This window comes from Anopheles arabiensis, chromosome 3 (genome assembly GCF_016920715.1).
Source record: "Anopheles arabiensis isolate DONGOLA chromosome 3, AaraD3, whole genome shotgun sequence".
Lineage (NCBI taxonomy): Eukaryota > Metazoa > Arthropoda > Insecta > Diptera > Culicidae > Anopheles > Anopheles arabiensis.
In genome coordinates, this window is record NC_053518.1 from 76,402,336 (window position 1) to 76,414,735 (window position 12,400).

General features: G+C 45.0%; 2 protein-coding genes across 2 annotated transcripts; one reads left to right on the plus strand and one right to left on the minus strand.

The window, feature by feature from the left end:
- Positions 1-2,193: 2,193 nt before the first annotated feature.
- LOC120903143 (AP-1 complex subunit mu-1) lies at positions 2,194-4,667 on the minus strand. The gene is made up of 4 exons (XM_040312393.1): positions 4,512-4,667; positions 3,128-4,193; positions 2,918-3,043; positions 2,194-2,853 (listed from the first exon to the last, which is right to left on the minus strand). Exons 2-4 carry the CDS (start codon positions 4,169-4,171, stop codon positions 2,755-2,757), a joined length of 1,269 nt encoding a protein of 422 aa, XP_040168327.1. The 5' UTR covers positions 4,172-4,193; positions 4,512-4,667; the 3' UTR covers positions 2,194-2,754.
- Positions 4,668-5,015: 348 nt separating this feature from the next.
- Positions 5,016-6,574, plus strand: LOC120903522 (selenide, water dikinase 2-like). The gene is made up of 3 exons (XM_040313003.1): positions 5,016-5,312; positions 5,382-5,745; positions 5,814-6,574. Exons 1-3 carry the CDS (start codon positions 5,135-5,137, stop codon positions 6,379-6,381), a joined length of 1,110 nt encoding a protein of 369 aa, XP_040168937.1. The 5' UTR covers positions 5,016-5,134; the 3' UTR covers positions 6,382-6,574.
- The last annotated feature ends 5,826 nt before the right edge of the window (positions 6,575-12,400 follow it).

A 12,400-nucleotide genomic window follows, 5' to 3' on the forward strand; every position in this document is an offset into this window, starting at 1 on the left:
TCGCACACAAAGAGAGTGTAAAGTAATGCCGGGCGCACTTAATGCGCTTTCCCCGCATATCGTTCGCGCGTGGGCACTGAAAAACGAGCCAAATTTTATTTATTGAGCTTTCCGAAACACATTAACCCAGCGGAGAACGGTCGTGAGTGTGTCTATTTATATACCCATTTGCATGCAACCCCTTTTTCCTTCCCCGGGGGTGCCTTTGCATATGTATGAGATCGTTTGAGGTTTGTGCTTGGAGGCTTGCTTTGGGGGTTCTGTTGCGCTGGCAGCAAAACCAAAGCAGCATCCAGTTTGGGTACCTTCGGTAGTGGCTACCGGAATAATTCAATAATTTATGCATATTAAAACGCCGTTATTACGCGATGCTAAGAAGAGTGTTCCAAGCAAAATCTCAAAGTCTCCGGCCGGCGTTGGCGGTTTGTGTTGCACCGAGTGTGTGTCTCCGGCGCCGAACGGAGCGCAGGAACCTTGAATAGATGTTTATAATAGGCGTGCATGCAGGCATGCCATCTTCTTAGTGCACTTTCCCCTCCCGTACCAAGCCGACTTCGACAAATCGGCCGCGCGTTCCTTGGCGTAGAGACACATCCTTCCGCAACGCGACGGTTATTCGATTTGCCCGAGCCGAGCGCATGAGCATTCAAATCAAATGCGTGCTCAGCTGCAGGCACCGGAGTAATTATAACCGTTCCGTTTAATGGGCTTTTCCGCAGCCGCGATGAAGCAGCACTTTACTGCTTTCTCCCCCGCCTCACCTGTCCCTTTCGCAGATCACAAAAGCTTCGGTAATCTTGTCATCGTCTAGTTGAAATCGTCACACGGCGCACGGCATTCGATTGCTAAAGGTGTTTAACGATTCGAATACAGGGGGAGAGAGAGAGGTAAATTGAGCTGCGAGGTTCTTGGTATGTCTTTCTGTGTGTTTGTGTGTGTCATGTGGCATCGATTTATGCTGTCCGTTAATGGGACGGGGTGGTGCTTGTGTGCATCATTCAATTGGAGGTTCATTTGCTCTAGGTGTATTAGGCGAGCGGCTCGATAAGCATGGCGTTTATGGAGTTATTGTTCGATTCGATTTATTTGTAGCAATTTTGGTGGTCAGACATTTGCCAGGAATCATCATAGTTTGCAGTAGATTTGTTGAAAAGGCTTTGGGATTACGATAGAGTAAGATAATTAGTTTAAATGGAAATAAAAGCCTTTCAATTACACTTGCATACCGACAAGATGAACTGCCAAAGGCAAATAACTTAAACAAGAATCTGCACAACCAATTATGCCTGTTTCGGCAGGGTTGATATAGAAGGTTGGAGATTTTATCATGAAAAATAACGGGCGTTCCAGCATAAACCAGTAATGGAGACGCCTGGTACTTTGTTTCGAAAATGAATATTTTGCCCATTTAAGGTGACAATATTCAAAATGTTTTACAAAATTTGTTGTATCTTGTTGTGGCTTTATTGTCTTGCCACTCAGGTATTTTTATTTATCACAAATAATACAGTACAAAATAACAAAAAAAAACTGATGAGCACAATTACACATTAAAACCTTAGGTCGCGCGCTAGCCGTACCGTGCCCTGCCGGGAGTCCTGCTCGACCGGCTGCTCGCAGTTAACCCTTTTGCAGGAGCGCACGACAAACACTAAGCGACCCGCGCTAATGGGACGAAGAATTTTGCGTCCAGGATGTTGGCGACCAAGAATTCCCAAATATGGTCCCAAATATCTTGGGCGCAAAATCTTGGCCACAAAATTATGTAGTTATTGTAATTGTTGTTTAAAACTGGGTGAACACAGTGTGACATAAAATTGCAATGCTTACGTTTTGAGTCTTGAATTGAATTTTTATCTATGTAATAATGCTTAAAAAAACGTGTAAAAACAGATTCCCATTTGGTCCCGTCATCACGTACAACCTTCCCAAGAAAGAAAATGCCGATTTCTTATTCGTTTCCAATCAAAACACCAAATCCTATAGGAACAATAAGTGTTGGATTCCCAGTCAAAGCGCCCTCCCGTAGCAATGACTATCCGCGACGCGTGGTTCTTTACGGACGGACATGACCACAGCCGCAGGTCGTTACCATCAAGGAGTAAAGCATTCCCGACAGCAACTGCCAACTCAGTACTGTTTTTAATACGTTTAAATGCGAATTTTCTTTCCAGTTTTCTACACCGAACCTCGCTCGCTTTACTTTACTTTATTACTTTATGTGCTACATGTTCGTTTTACAGGATGGTTACCGTTCAACATAAAATCCACTTGTGTTGGCTAATGCGTTAAACAAGGACGAAATGATTGACAAAATAAAACGCTAAAACCTCTTTCGAAAAAAAAACAACAATTTTGAATGTAAGAGTACTGGACAACTCAACATGGGTGAAAGAGGAGCTTTTACAAAGATGGAAGAGGAAGAAGAAAGCAGTGCAAACAACACAAAAAGCATATATAAATCACTAGAAAGTAGGAAGATACAATCTTCTCTAATGTTTGCTTGCCCGGAGCTGCCCACAACGTTACGACTCACGGACAGCTGCAAACAAAACTGCACGTTTAATACTGCACACCGCAATGCTACCTTGCTGGATGGAACCAGTCGATGGGGTGCTGTTCCTTGACCCGGCCAACTCCACACACCGGACTCGGCTAGTACACCCGGCGCAGATGAAGTAATGGGGATATGGAGGGGGTGGAAACTTAACAATTACTTCTCGTCACAGTACAGGCACCGTACAGGCGGGACGCTTAGTTCGTTCGCAGCTGGTAGTCGCCGTTCTGGGTGATGTACCGCACCCACGGCAGTGCTTGGTATCCGCTCTTTTCGATGATCTTTAAGTACCGTACCTACAAACGAACGGTCGGTTAGCATTTGAGACACATTTGGGAGGGACTAAAAGATTGCTCTTACCTGTATGCCGGATGTGGTAAAGTAGGGAATTTCAAACTTCACCTGAATCGGAGGCTTTCCCTCACTGTCCTCGCACTCTACGCTTGGCAGGCCGAAGTGAGCTCGCATAAGATACTCCTTGCCGCCCTGTAATGAACCACACAAAAAACAGCCATAAATTAGACGTTTCGTGTATTGGTTGTGCACGCTTTGCACCGCACAACAACTTACTGGGAATGATTTAATTGTCCACGTGATGGCATTCTGCTCCGGCGCGTACTTCACGCTGCCGATCGTCGTCTTGAACTTGGGCGAGTCGGCATCGGCCGGCACCGGTATGACGATCTCCACGTTGTTCGCCGTCGACCGGCGCTTGAACTGCGACTTCGCCTTGATCATGTACTCCACCCGGCTGTGGGCGTGGCGCTCGATCACCGACTCGATCCAGATCAGCGGCTTCACGTGCGTGTTCAGCCGGTACGACATCAGCTCGAACTCGCCGTCCGGCGGTATGAACGAGATCGTCCGATCGTTCTCGAACCGCGACAGCCGCACGCACTGGTGAAACTTCACATCCTCCAGCTCGACCGATTTCGACTTGCCCCGCCCGGTGCTCTCGAACAGCACCTTATCGTTCAGCCCGAGCCGCAGCTCCGGCATGCCGGACAGGTAGACGCGCATCTTGATCGCGCCCACGATCTCGCTCCGCAGCACGTTCCCGTTCGCGTTCGCCAGCAGGTTGACGCTCTCGATCACGTCCAGGAACACCTCGTTCTTGCGATACTTGATGCCCTCCGAGCGCCACGAGACCGCGTTCGTGACCGCCATCGGGATGCGCGGCTGTATCTCCAGCTTGTGGCCCTCCTGCGTAATGTACTCCTGCAGTATCTTGCTGTCGGTCGTCTGCGGGTAGCCGAAGTCGATCAGCTCGTCCAGCAGCTCGTAAATCACGACAAAGTTGTCCCGTATGCTTTCCTCCTCCAGCTCCTTGAAGTACTCGGTGAACACCTGCACCACCTTGTGCAGGAAGACGAACACGAGCGCTATGTTGGCGTTGCTGCGCGTCACCGACACCAGGTACAGATTGTTCGTCTTCACGTACGCGAATGTACACTCCGGCGTCTGCAGGATCGGTGTGATGAGCCCTTCCTCCTCCTTCTCCATCAGCAGTGGCATAAACTTGTCGATCACGCCCATATCGATGTGGCCGCGGTAGTTGCGCGATATCAACACCTTTCCCTTCGCGTCCAGTATGAAAATTGCTGACGACGACATGGCTGCACCTGCCCTACCGTACCTGCAGAAAAGTGATAAGAACCAAGGTTTTAGTGTCGTTTTGGGGCAAGGGTTTGGGGCAAGGTGCGTGATGTTTATGTTTCCACGCCCTTTACGAGCGGGCGTTATGCGGACTGTTTTTATGACATTGAGAATAGCAAGTGATGTAGCGAACAAACTGGAGAAGAATTCATCAAGTATTTTATCTTTTTAACACCAAAATTATACGCTTATCGTAAAAACAGCCAGTCCACTGGTCCCTTGATATCATCTGGAATGTTTTCGTGCACCTTCTCCCAGCCGAAAACAACGCTCCAATACGGCGTACCAAAACACATACCTAAACAAAAACGACTTTAAACGAGCCCACCGGCACGTAGTTTATCTTCACACCGCAATGGACACACTATTTTTAAGTTAAAACAAACGTAATTTGTGATCTTTTCAGCATTATTGACCAACCACAAATCCAGTCATCAATTTTCCTTTTTTTTTGGTGTGGTGAATGTGTCACGTTGACAGCCGAACGCAAGCGCTCGCGGTGGCGGTTTCGGGAATTAGTGTGGTGAATATGGAATGGTGGTGAATGCAGGAGCTCAATGCGAGAAAGATAAAATAATAATTTTGAACAAAATGTAACACAATTCACACAAAACTTATTTCCACATGTATTAAAAGGCTACAACATAATTTAAAATTGATAAAACCGTTGTAAAATCCTTCAAAGTATGTTTTTGCCTGTTGCATGTTGCGACAACCAACAAAACAGTGTCGCGTGTGTCGTATGCGGCAACGCGTTGTCACACCGCGGTATAAGCGTCAAAATCACAACAAACACAGCCAGCCGTCAACCAACCGAGGGCCGGAAACTGTGGCCACTTGTAAATCAGCTGTAGTCTATTTCTGTTCACTTTTATTTTTCATCGCCTTTTTTGTTTTGCGTTTTTAAAACGCACCCGCAAAATGTTTAAACCGGAAAGTTATGGGCTCAGCCCGGACTTTCGCCTCACCAAATTCTCCACCCTGCGGGGGTGAGGCTCGAAAGTTCCTCAAGATGTCCTAAACCGACTTCTTGCAGGAGTGTACGGAGAGCAGCTAGGTGATAAGGATGGGAAGGGACCGAACAAGGAGGATGGTGTTGGTGAGTGGAACGTAACCCATGGCAACAGTTCTATACATAAATGCATTAAAATGTATCTTCCACTTGCAGGAATTGGATTGGATTCGTCGGTAATTGCGCTCAAACACGACCTTTTCCTGGTACAGTCGGTCGATTTCTTCTACCCGCTGATCGACGATCCGTTTATGCTGGGGAAGATCGCGCTCGCGAACGTTGTCAGCGATGTGTTCGCTGTCGGGGCGACGGAAATCGACCAAATCAAGCTGATCGTTACCGCACCGACCGAGTTCACCGAGCAGGAGCGCGAGGTGGTGGTACCGATGGTGATGCAGGGCTTTCTGGAGGCGGCCAAAGCGTGCAACGCGCCGGTCCAGATCGGCAGCATTGCGGAGAACCCGTGGTGCGTTATTGGCGGTGCTGCCTCCGCTGTCTGCCATCGTTCGGAGCTGATAATGTGAGTGATAAGATAATGCTGCCAATAACAGGAGAAAACGGCTCACAGCGAAACATCTCTATCTGCAGGCCTTACAACGCACAACCAGGCGATGCTCTCGTGCTAACCAAACCGCTCGGCACCCAACTCGCCACGAACGCGTACATCTGGATGGGCGAACAGCAGTCGGACAGCTGGGCCCGGCTGCGGGAACGGTTCACCGTGGCCGATATCGAGCAGACGTACCGGATCGCGCTGGAATCGATGTCCCGGCTGAACAAAACCGGTGCCGAGCTGATGAAAAAGTACGGCGCACATGCGGCTACCGATGTGACGGGTTTCGGGCTGTACGGGCACGCGGAAAACTTGGCATCGCACCAGACGGCCGACGTAGATTTCCATCTCGACACGCTGCCCATCATTAAGAATGTGCGCGAAATGGCAGAAACGCTCGGGCGCGGTGCCAAGTTGCTGGCGGGGAAGGCGGTCGAAACGAGCGGCGGGTTGCTGATTTGTTTGCCCCGCGATGAGGCGGCCGGCTTCTGCGAGGAGTACAGACGGTGTACCGAGCGCGAGGCGTGGATTGTGGGGCGTGTGGAGAAGGGCGCGCGCGGTGTAAAGATGAATCCAAACCTTAACATACTGTCGGTTGAGTGAGGGCGGGTTTTTGTTTCAGATCGAACAGATTGTACGACAGGCGTACTTTTGGGGCGGGTGCAATTCAAGCGTATGAAACGAATTTCGTAAAGGCTGCAAAGGTCGGGAAGTTTGTGGAAGCTTTCTTGAACGATCCGGCCAGTGTTCCTGTGTGCCCTGTTCGGTTTTAATAAAGCCAATAATAAATATTTTATACTTTGTTTTCAGAAAAAAAGAAAAATTGGAAAACTGCCTTGAAACAAATCATGCAGTACTGTTAGTTTTCAACCATGGCGTTTATGGCATGCAGTCCTATCCGTCTCGAATATAACTTATTACCAGATGACTTAAGATAACGCAATGCAAAGAATCTCGCCAAACCAGAGGCATCAATTAACTTTACTGCACCTACAAGGGACTTGTGGACGTATTCGTTTATTAGTGTCTAACACATTCGTACTCATATCGGTTGTTTCGACTAGTGGTGGGAGCTCGGAATCGGACCTACCCGATTCCGATTCCGTGTTCGGAATCAATTCCGGAACCGATTCCGATGCTAGAACCGATTCCGGAGTTGACTCCGGAGTTGATTCCAGAGTTGACTTCGGAGCGAAATCAGTTCGGGAATCTCCATGAGAATGGATCTTATACTAGAAAATTTGGATTTTTTTACGTTTATCAATACGTAGTATGTTTGGACCCAAACGCCCATTTTTTATGGCGATGCCGAAACCGACTCCGTTTGTTAGCCGATTGAAAATTAGGAGCCAATTCCGATTCGAGAGCCGATTTCGATTCCGGAACCGATTCCGGAGTCGATTTCAGAACCTATTCCGATTCCGTATCTGGAGCCGATTCCGGAACCAATTATGGAGCCGATTCCGGAACCAATTCCGGAGTCAATTCCGATTCCTGAGCCGATTCCGGAATCGATTCAGGAAACTGATTCCGGACTTAATATCCGGAATCGATTCCAGAAAAATGCGGAAGTAGCCGGAATCGATTCTGACAAAAACTTCATTTTTCCCTTCACTAATTTCGACCCAATAGGAGTGTCTTATCTTCATCTGTGAGTTATGCAATTCTTATTCATGATCAGTAACTTGAACAAATGATTATTTTTCTTCTAATATTACAAGAAACTAACCTATAAATTCATTTAAGTTATTATTCGTGAAACACTTAAAATGAGAAAACTCGTTTAATGATCCCTGTATCTTTACCCTTTTTTAATCTTAAAGTAACGGTCACTACGTGGATCTTCTTATTTTTTACTATAAAAATGATAAATAACTTTACAGTTTATTTCATTTTGTGCTTGTATTGTTCGTTCATTCAATGTTATTTTTAATGTCCTCCATTACGTCAGTTCTGCAGAGTCAATGTTACACTTGGAACAGGTACAGGTACAGTTCCTGGACCGAAATAAAATCAATTGCAGCTCTAGAATCAGCATCAGGGGCAAATATCAATTCCATGGTTCTGTTCCAGCTGATGTATCAGCTCCAGGACTGATATGGATTCAGTACCGTCATTTGTTGAACTGATATCGATCTCTATTATCGACGTGCTTTATAAGATTCACTCTTGATCACTTAAATTACTGATTTTCTCTACATGATATACAACATATACAAAATATCACCTTCCACAATTTAAACAGGAACAGCACCAGGTACTACGATTTTTCCATTATTAACCATCCAAGGCACATTTAAACCAAGATTCTTTAAATAGGAAAAGTGATAACGGTTTAAGAGACACAATATGCTAAACTAAAAGTAGGAAAATGCAAAATGTAAATTAAAGCTACGCCAAAACGCACACATTACATATGTTTCAAGTGCGCCATTTAAAAATGCTCTCGGGCGGAAAAAGGGATTTTATTATCCGTGCAAAGTTTCCGCCTAAAAAGCAACCGACCGGTTGGCGTCAATAGTAATTCGTCTCGCTTCGCATGCATCGAGCGACCGAGCGAGAGCTGCGTGGCACGACGAACAGCATCGGCATCAGTCAACTAAAACGATCTACTACTACGCGCGCCCGTCGAGGCACAAAACCGTTACGGATCAGCAGCAGTAGCAGCACTAGCAGCGGCAGCAGCACGGAAGTACTGTGCCGGTGTACCAAACTTTAGCTTTTGTGCTAGCACGGTTCAAAGGGTTTGCTAGAGACAAATCTTGGCCCAAAGTTTGGCGTTCGGTGCTGTAGTAGTTGGTTGAAAGATTTTTCTTTTTATTGATTATACACTAAAATAAAACTTTTTTGTTCGCCCTGTGGCATAGTGCATATGCACTGATTTATGCAGGATGCAGATGCATTCGATTCGTTGGCTGGAATGAAAAACGTACAAGCCATTACAAAAACAGGAATGAACGAAGATAGAATAAGCTTACAGTTCAACTATGACGATGCAAATCTGGTTCCATTAACGTTTTTGGAAAGGTAAATGGTGCGAGTAGTAGTGGTGTGCTCTTTGGAGCGCGCTCACGAATCCGATCCAGCTCCGGCTCTAGCAAAATCAGAATCACTAGTATCACCAGCAGTCGGAGTCTTTTGCTGTTGGAGCCGGACGACTCCGGAGTACGAGCCTGATGACTCCAGACGACTCCGGATGACTCTAACTCTGAAGCACTCCGGATGACTCCGACTCCTGGCGACTCTGTATGACTCCGGACAACTCCGGATGACTGCGACTCCGGGCAATTCCGGACGACTCCGGATATTGCTGGGAGGACCTACCTTTCTGAGCAGGTTCCAAAGCATTAAAGGTGAACATCAGCAAGAATCAATGATTTTAATTTTATCAAATTAGTATACATTTTACATTTTAGTATTCTTTCCCAACAATCTCTCTACACCTCAATAGAAAGAAATTGTTTCTCCCATTGATTTTGCATGCGATTGCTATTAAACTACTCCTGGTCATCGTGCATTCTTCATCAGCAGTGCCGATGCCACCAGCTTCGTCAACAGTTTTAATTAGCACTGCCATCCCAAACGCCCCTGTCCCTTATCAACCTCACAAACAACACCCGCGTACCTCCGCGAGTATGAATAATTCAAGATTTTTCTCACCTAACCAAACCAGTCGCAATCGAAACAAAACCTTCATGAACCCGTGAAACCGTGCGGGCGAAGCGTGATGTTGATGCAAAATTATATGTGTTAATGCGTCTGCTGTGGTGACACTTGAATAATTAATTAATCGTTAATTTAGTGCACACTTTCGCGCCGCCTACGCGTACGGTGAAGGTAAGCGAAGGTTTCAATTTAATTTGTGGTTCCCATTTAAGTTTGCCACAACCTGCATGAACCCACGCCGATTGCAATTGCGCGAGGAACGATTGATGGATGGATGGTGCGTCGGTTTGACAAACTATTTTTGATTAGCAACGGAATCCTGCAGCACAGTGATATTGAATTATATCGATTGGATTGCATGATAAGAGGATTACCAATGTAAAACTCTGAGCACAGTGATAAATAACAAAGTAATATTAAATTAATAAATGCATTCCGATTGAGACAAATTAGGCAACAAAATTCCAAATATGTATGATTAGTGCGAGTAGAATCATTCATGAAGTACTGTATTTGAGCTGTACTAAATATGTTTTAAACGTTTATGATCTATAGCCAATGGGAAACTTAAGGTCCCTCAAACAATGTTGTGTAAGCTTACAAGCTTTTAGTGCACTCTGTTTAACTAAGAAAGGCTTTCAGTGGGCCAAGTTACATTATGCTTTAGATCCCTTTAGACACTGAAGTTTTCTGATGTCTTTTTGAAGATCATTTCTGATAATAATTACCTTAGTACTTCAAGTGAAATGCATTGTTCAATCGTTAAAAGATAGCCGTTAGGACCTTAACGCTCTCCAAGGATAATGTTGTGTCATTATCAATGACAAAACTAGTCCAGCAAAACCTGACGAGTATGACTCTCCATATAAAGGATAATCAAAATATCGATTAGTCTCAAGGTTTACAGTGAAACAATCACCTAAAATCCATTATGTTATTCACTAGTATCTCAAATTCATCGCACCTCAAAATCCATCGCCGTGAATCCACCACTTTTGCGCCTTCGCACTACTTTGTATCACTTTGCTACATTACAGTCTTCATTACTAAAGTATGATTACACTGTAGCTACAAAGACAGGGTTAACATTGTTGTACTAGCGCACCGTCCTAATCGACTCCGAAGAACAATACCATTCCATGCACCTGTACTGTACCTTGCCGGTTTAAGTGCTAGTTGCTTCAACAAACTTGCTTCCTCGTTAAACTCACCACTCCCTGTTTACGTTGGATGGAAAACTTCGCGCAAAATAAACTATACACGGTATTGTTTCTTGGTGTCTCTGAGGTATACTAAGGCGTAATATTAAAATGTGAGTACATTGTGACTTTATTTGAAAGTTTGCAAGCTATAAACCTGAAGGTTTTGTGTGAAGTGTAGCTGCTTCTTCGTTTGACGCTACAACATCACCCAACAACACACACTTCATTTGTCTTCCTTGTGTGGTCAGGCTTACGGAAGAGAAATTAATATTCTTTCACGGATTGAGCTTTTAAATTAGTGGGAATTAGTAAGAGCATGTACAACGTCCACAAATAATAGAAACCACAGCTAACGCCCAATGTCCTCCGCTGTCCAGCTAAGCTTTGATAGTGTATAGTGAAAAATTAGGATCATATAGCCCTGGAGCTGTCCGCAAAGCCTTCCTCAGGCTTTCGGGCGCCCGTTACACCCGTCAACCGCAAACCAAATTAATGACTGTTGAACTTTCTACCGAGGCAAAAGGCGACATCTGCGGTTTGGAGAAGGTTCCGGCCCGTCCTCATCTGGAGCCGGTGCCATATTGGATTGACTTTCTTTGAGCGAAGGAAATCCTAATGGGGAACAGTGCTCCTGGAGCAGGTCAGAACAAGTTGCAAAACTCAACCGGCTCTCGGCTTCTCGACATTCAAGCGAGGTAGTTCTATTGTTTCACATTTTATTTCATTTCTATTTTAATTATATTGTCGCCCAGTCCTCTCCCCAGTGCTCGTCCGGAACTTATGGACATTCTGGACGTTGATAAAAATCCATTACGCTCCTTTTTTAAGTGCCAAACTTTCTCTATGTTAATAATTTGCCTGACCCTGCCAACTGTTACTGTAGTTGCGGTGTCCAGCAATACACAGCGGCCGCTTCTCTGGCCCTTGACAAAAGCTAAACCTCAACGGCAAAAAAACGGTTGAGCCTGTGCTTGAGGCGCACTTTTGCCTCGGGAATGGCTGCTGCGTTTAAGTTGCGCACCATTAAATAATAATTTTATTGCAATGAATGGACTACAAATTTTATCTTGTAGCGAGCAAGCATTTTTTGGTCGAAACCAGTGTGACCTCAACACCAGAATGACTGGACTGAGTGCGGGGTGTGGGCATACGATGAGAGGACTAAAATGAAAAAAGTTTTCCGTACACGCACATTGGGAACGATACAAAAGTGGATCGCAGGTTTTTGGTTTAGTTTTCCGTCCACAATTGAGAGGATAGAGAAGTTTGGACGATGATTAGGTGTAATGATCATGGGAAAGTATTTTTATAGCCGGACGGTTCAAGGTTTTTGGATTTTAGCTGTGGAGAAACTACATGGTATAGCATAGTAAAGTTAATTTTATTTTAAAAGAAGTTTGACTAAGGAACATCATTTAGTTCTGCACAAACTCTCTTAGAACGAGACATTAATTATGATGAGAAGCATTCAGAAATCCTCTACGTAAGGGGCCTCCAAACTTTTCAGCTCGCGGGCCGCTTTGCTTCAAAAATAACTATATTGAGGGCCATTTGACGATACCTTTAAATGATGAGTGAACGTTTAAATCTCGTTTTTACAACAAAATACTAACGATACTAATACAGTTTCGTGTTACTAAAGCTTGATTTTTTCTAAGAAAAGTAAAAAATACATTTTTATTTGAAAAAGTCATAATAACGTAATATTTATATAAACTCTGGCAAAGTCATCGTGGGCCGCATTATAAGCTCTT

Excerpts from the sequence above, each read along its gene's own strand:
- LOC120903143 (XM_040312393.1), bottom strand. The coding sequence starts at position 4,171 with ATGTCGTCGTCAGCAATTTTCATACTGGACGCGAAGGGAAAGGTGTTG. Across the intron at positions 3,044-3,127 it reads GGACAATTAAATCATTCCCA|GGCGGCAAGGAGTATCTTAT; the intron begins GTAAGTTGTTGT and ends GGTTCATTACAG. Across the intron at positions 2,854-2,917 it reads TTACCACATCCGGCATACAG|GTACGGTACTTAAAGATCAT; the intron begins GTAAGAGCAATC and ends GTTCGTTTGTAG.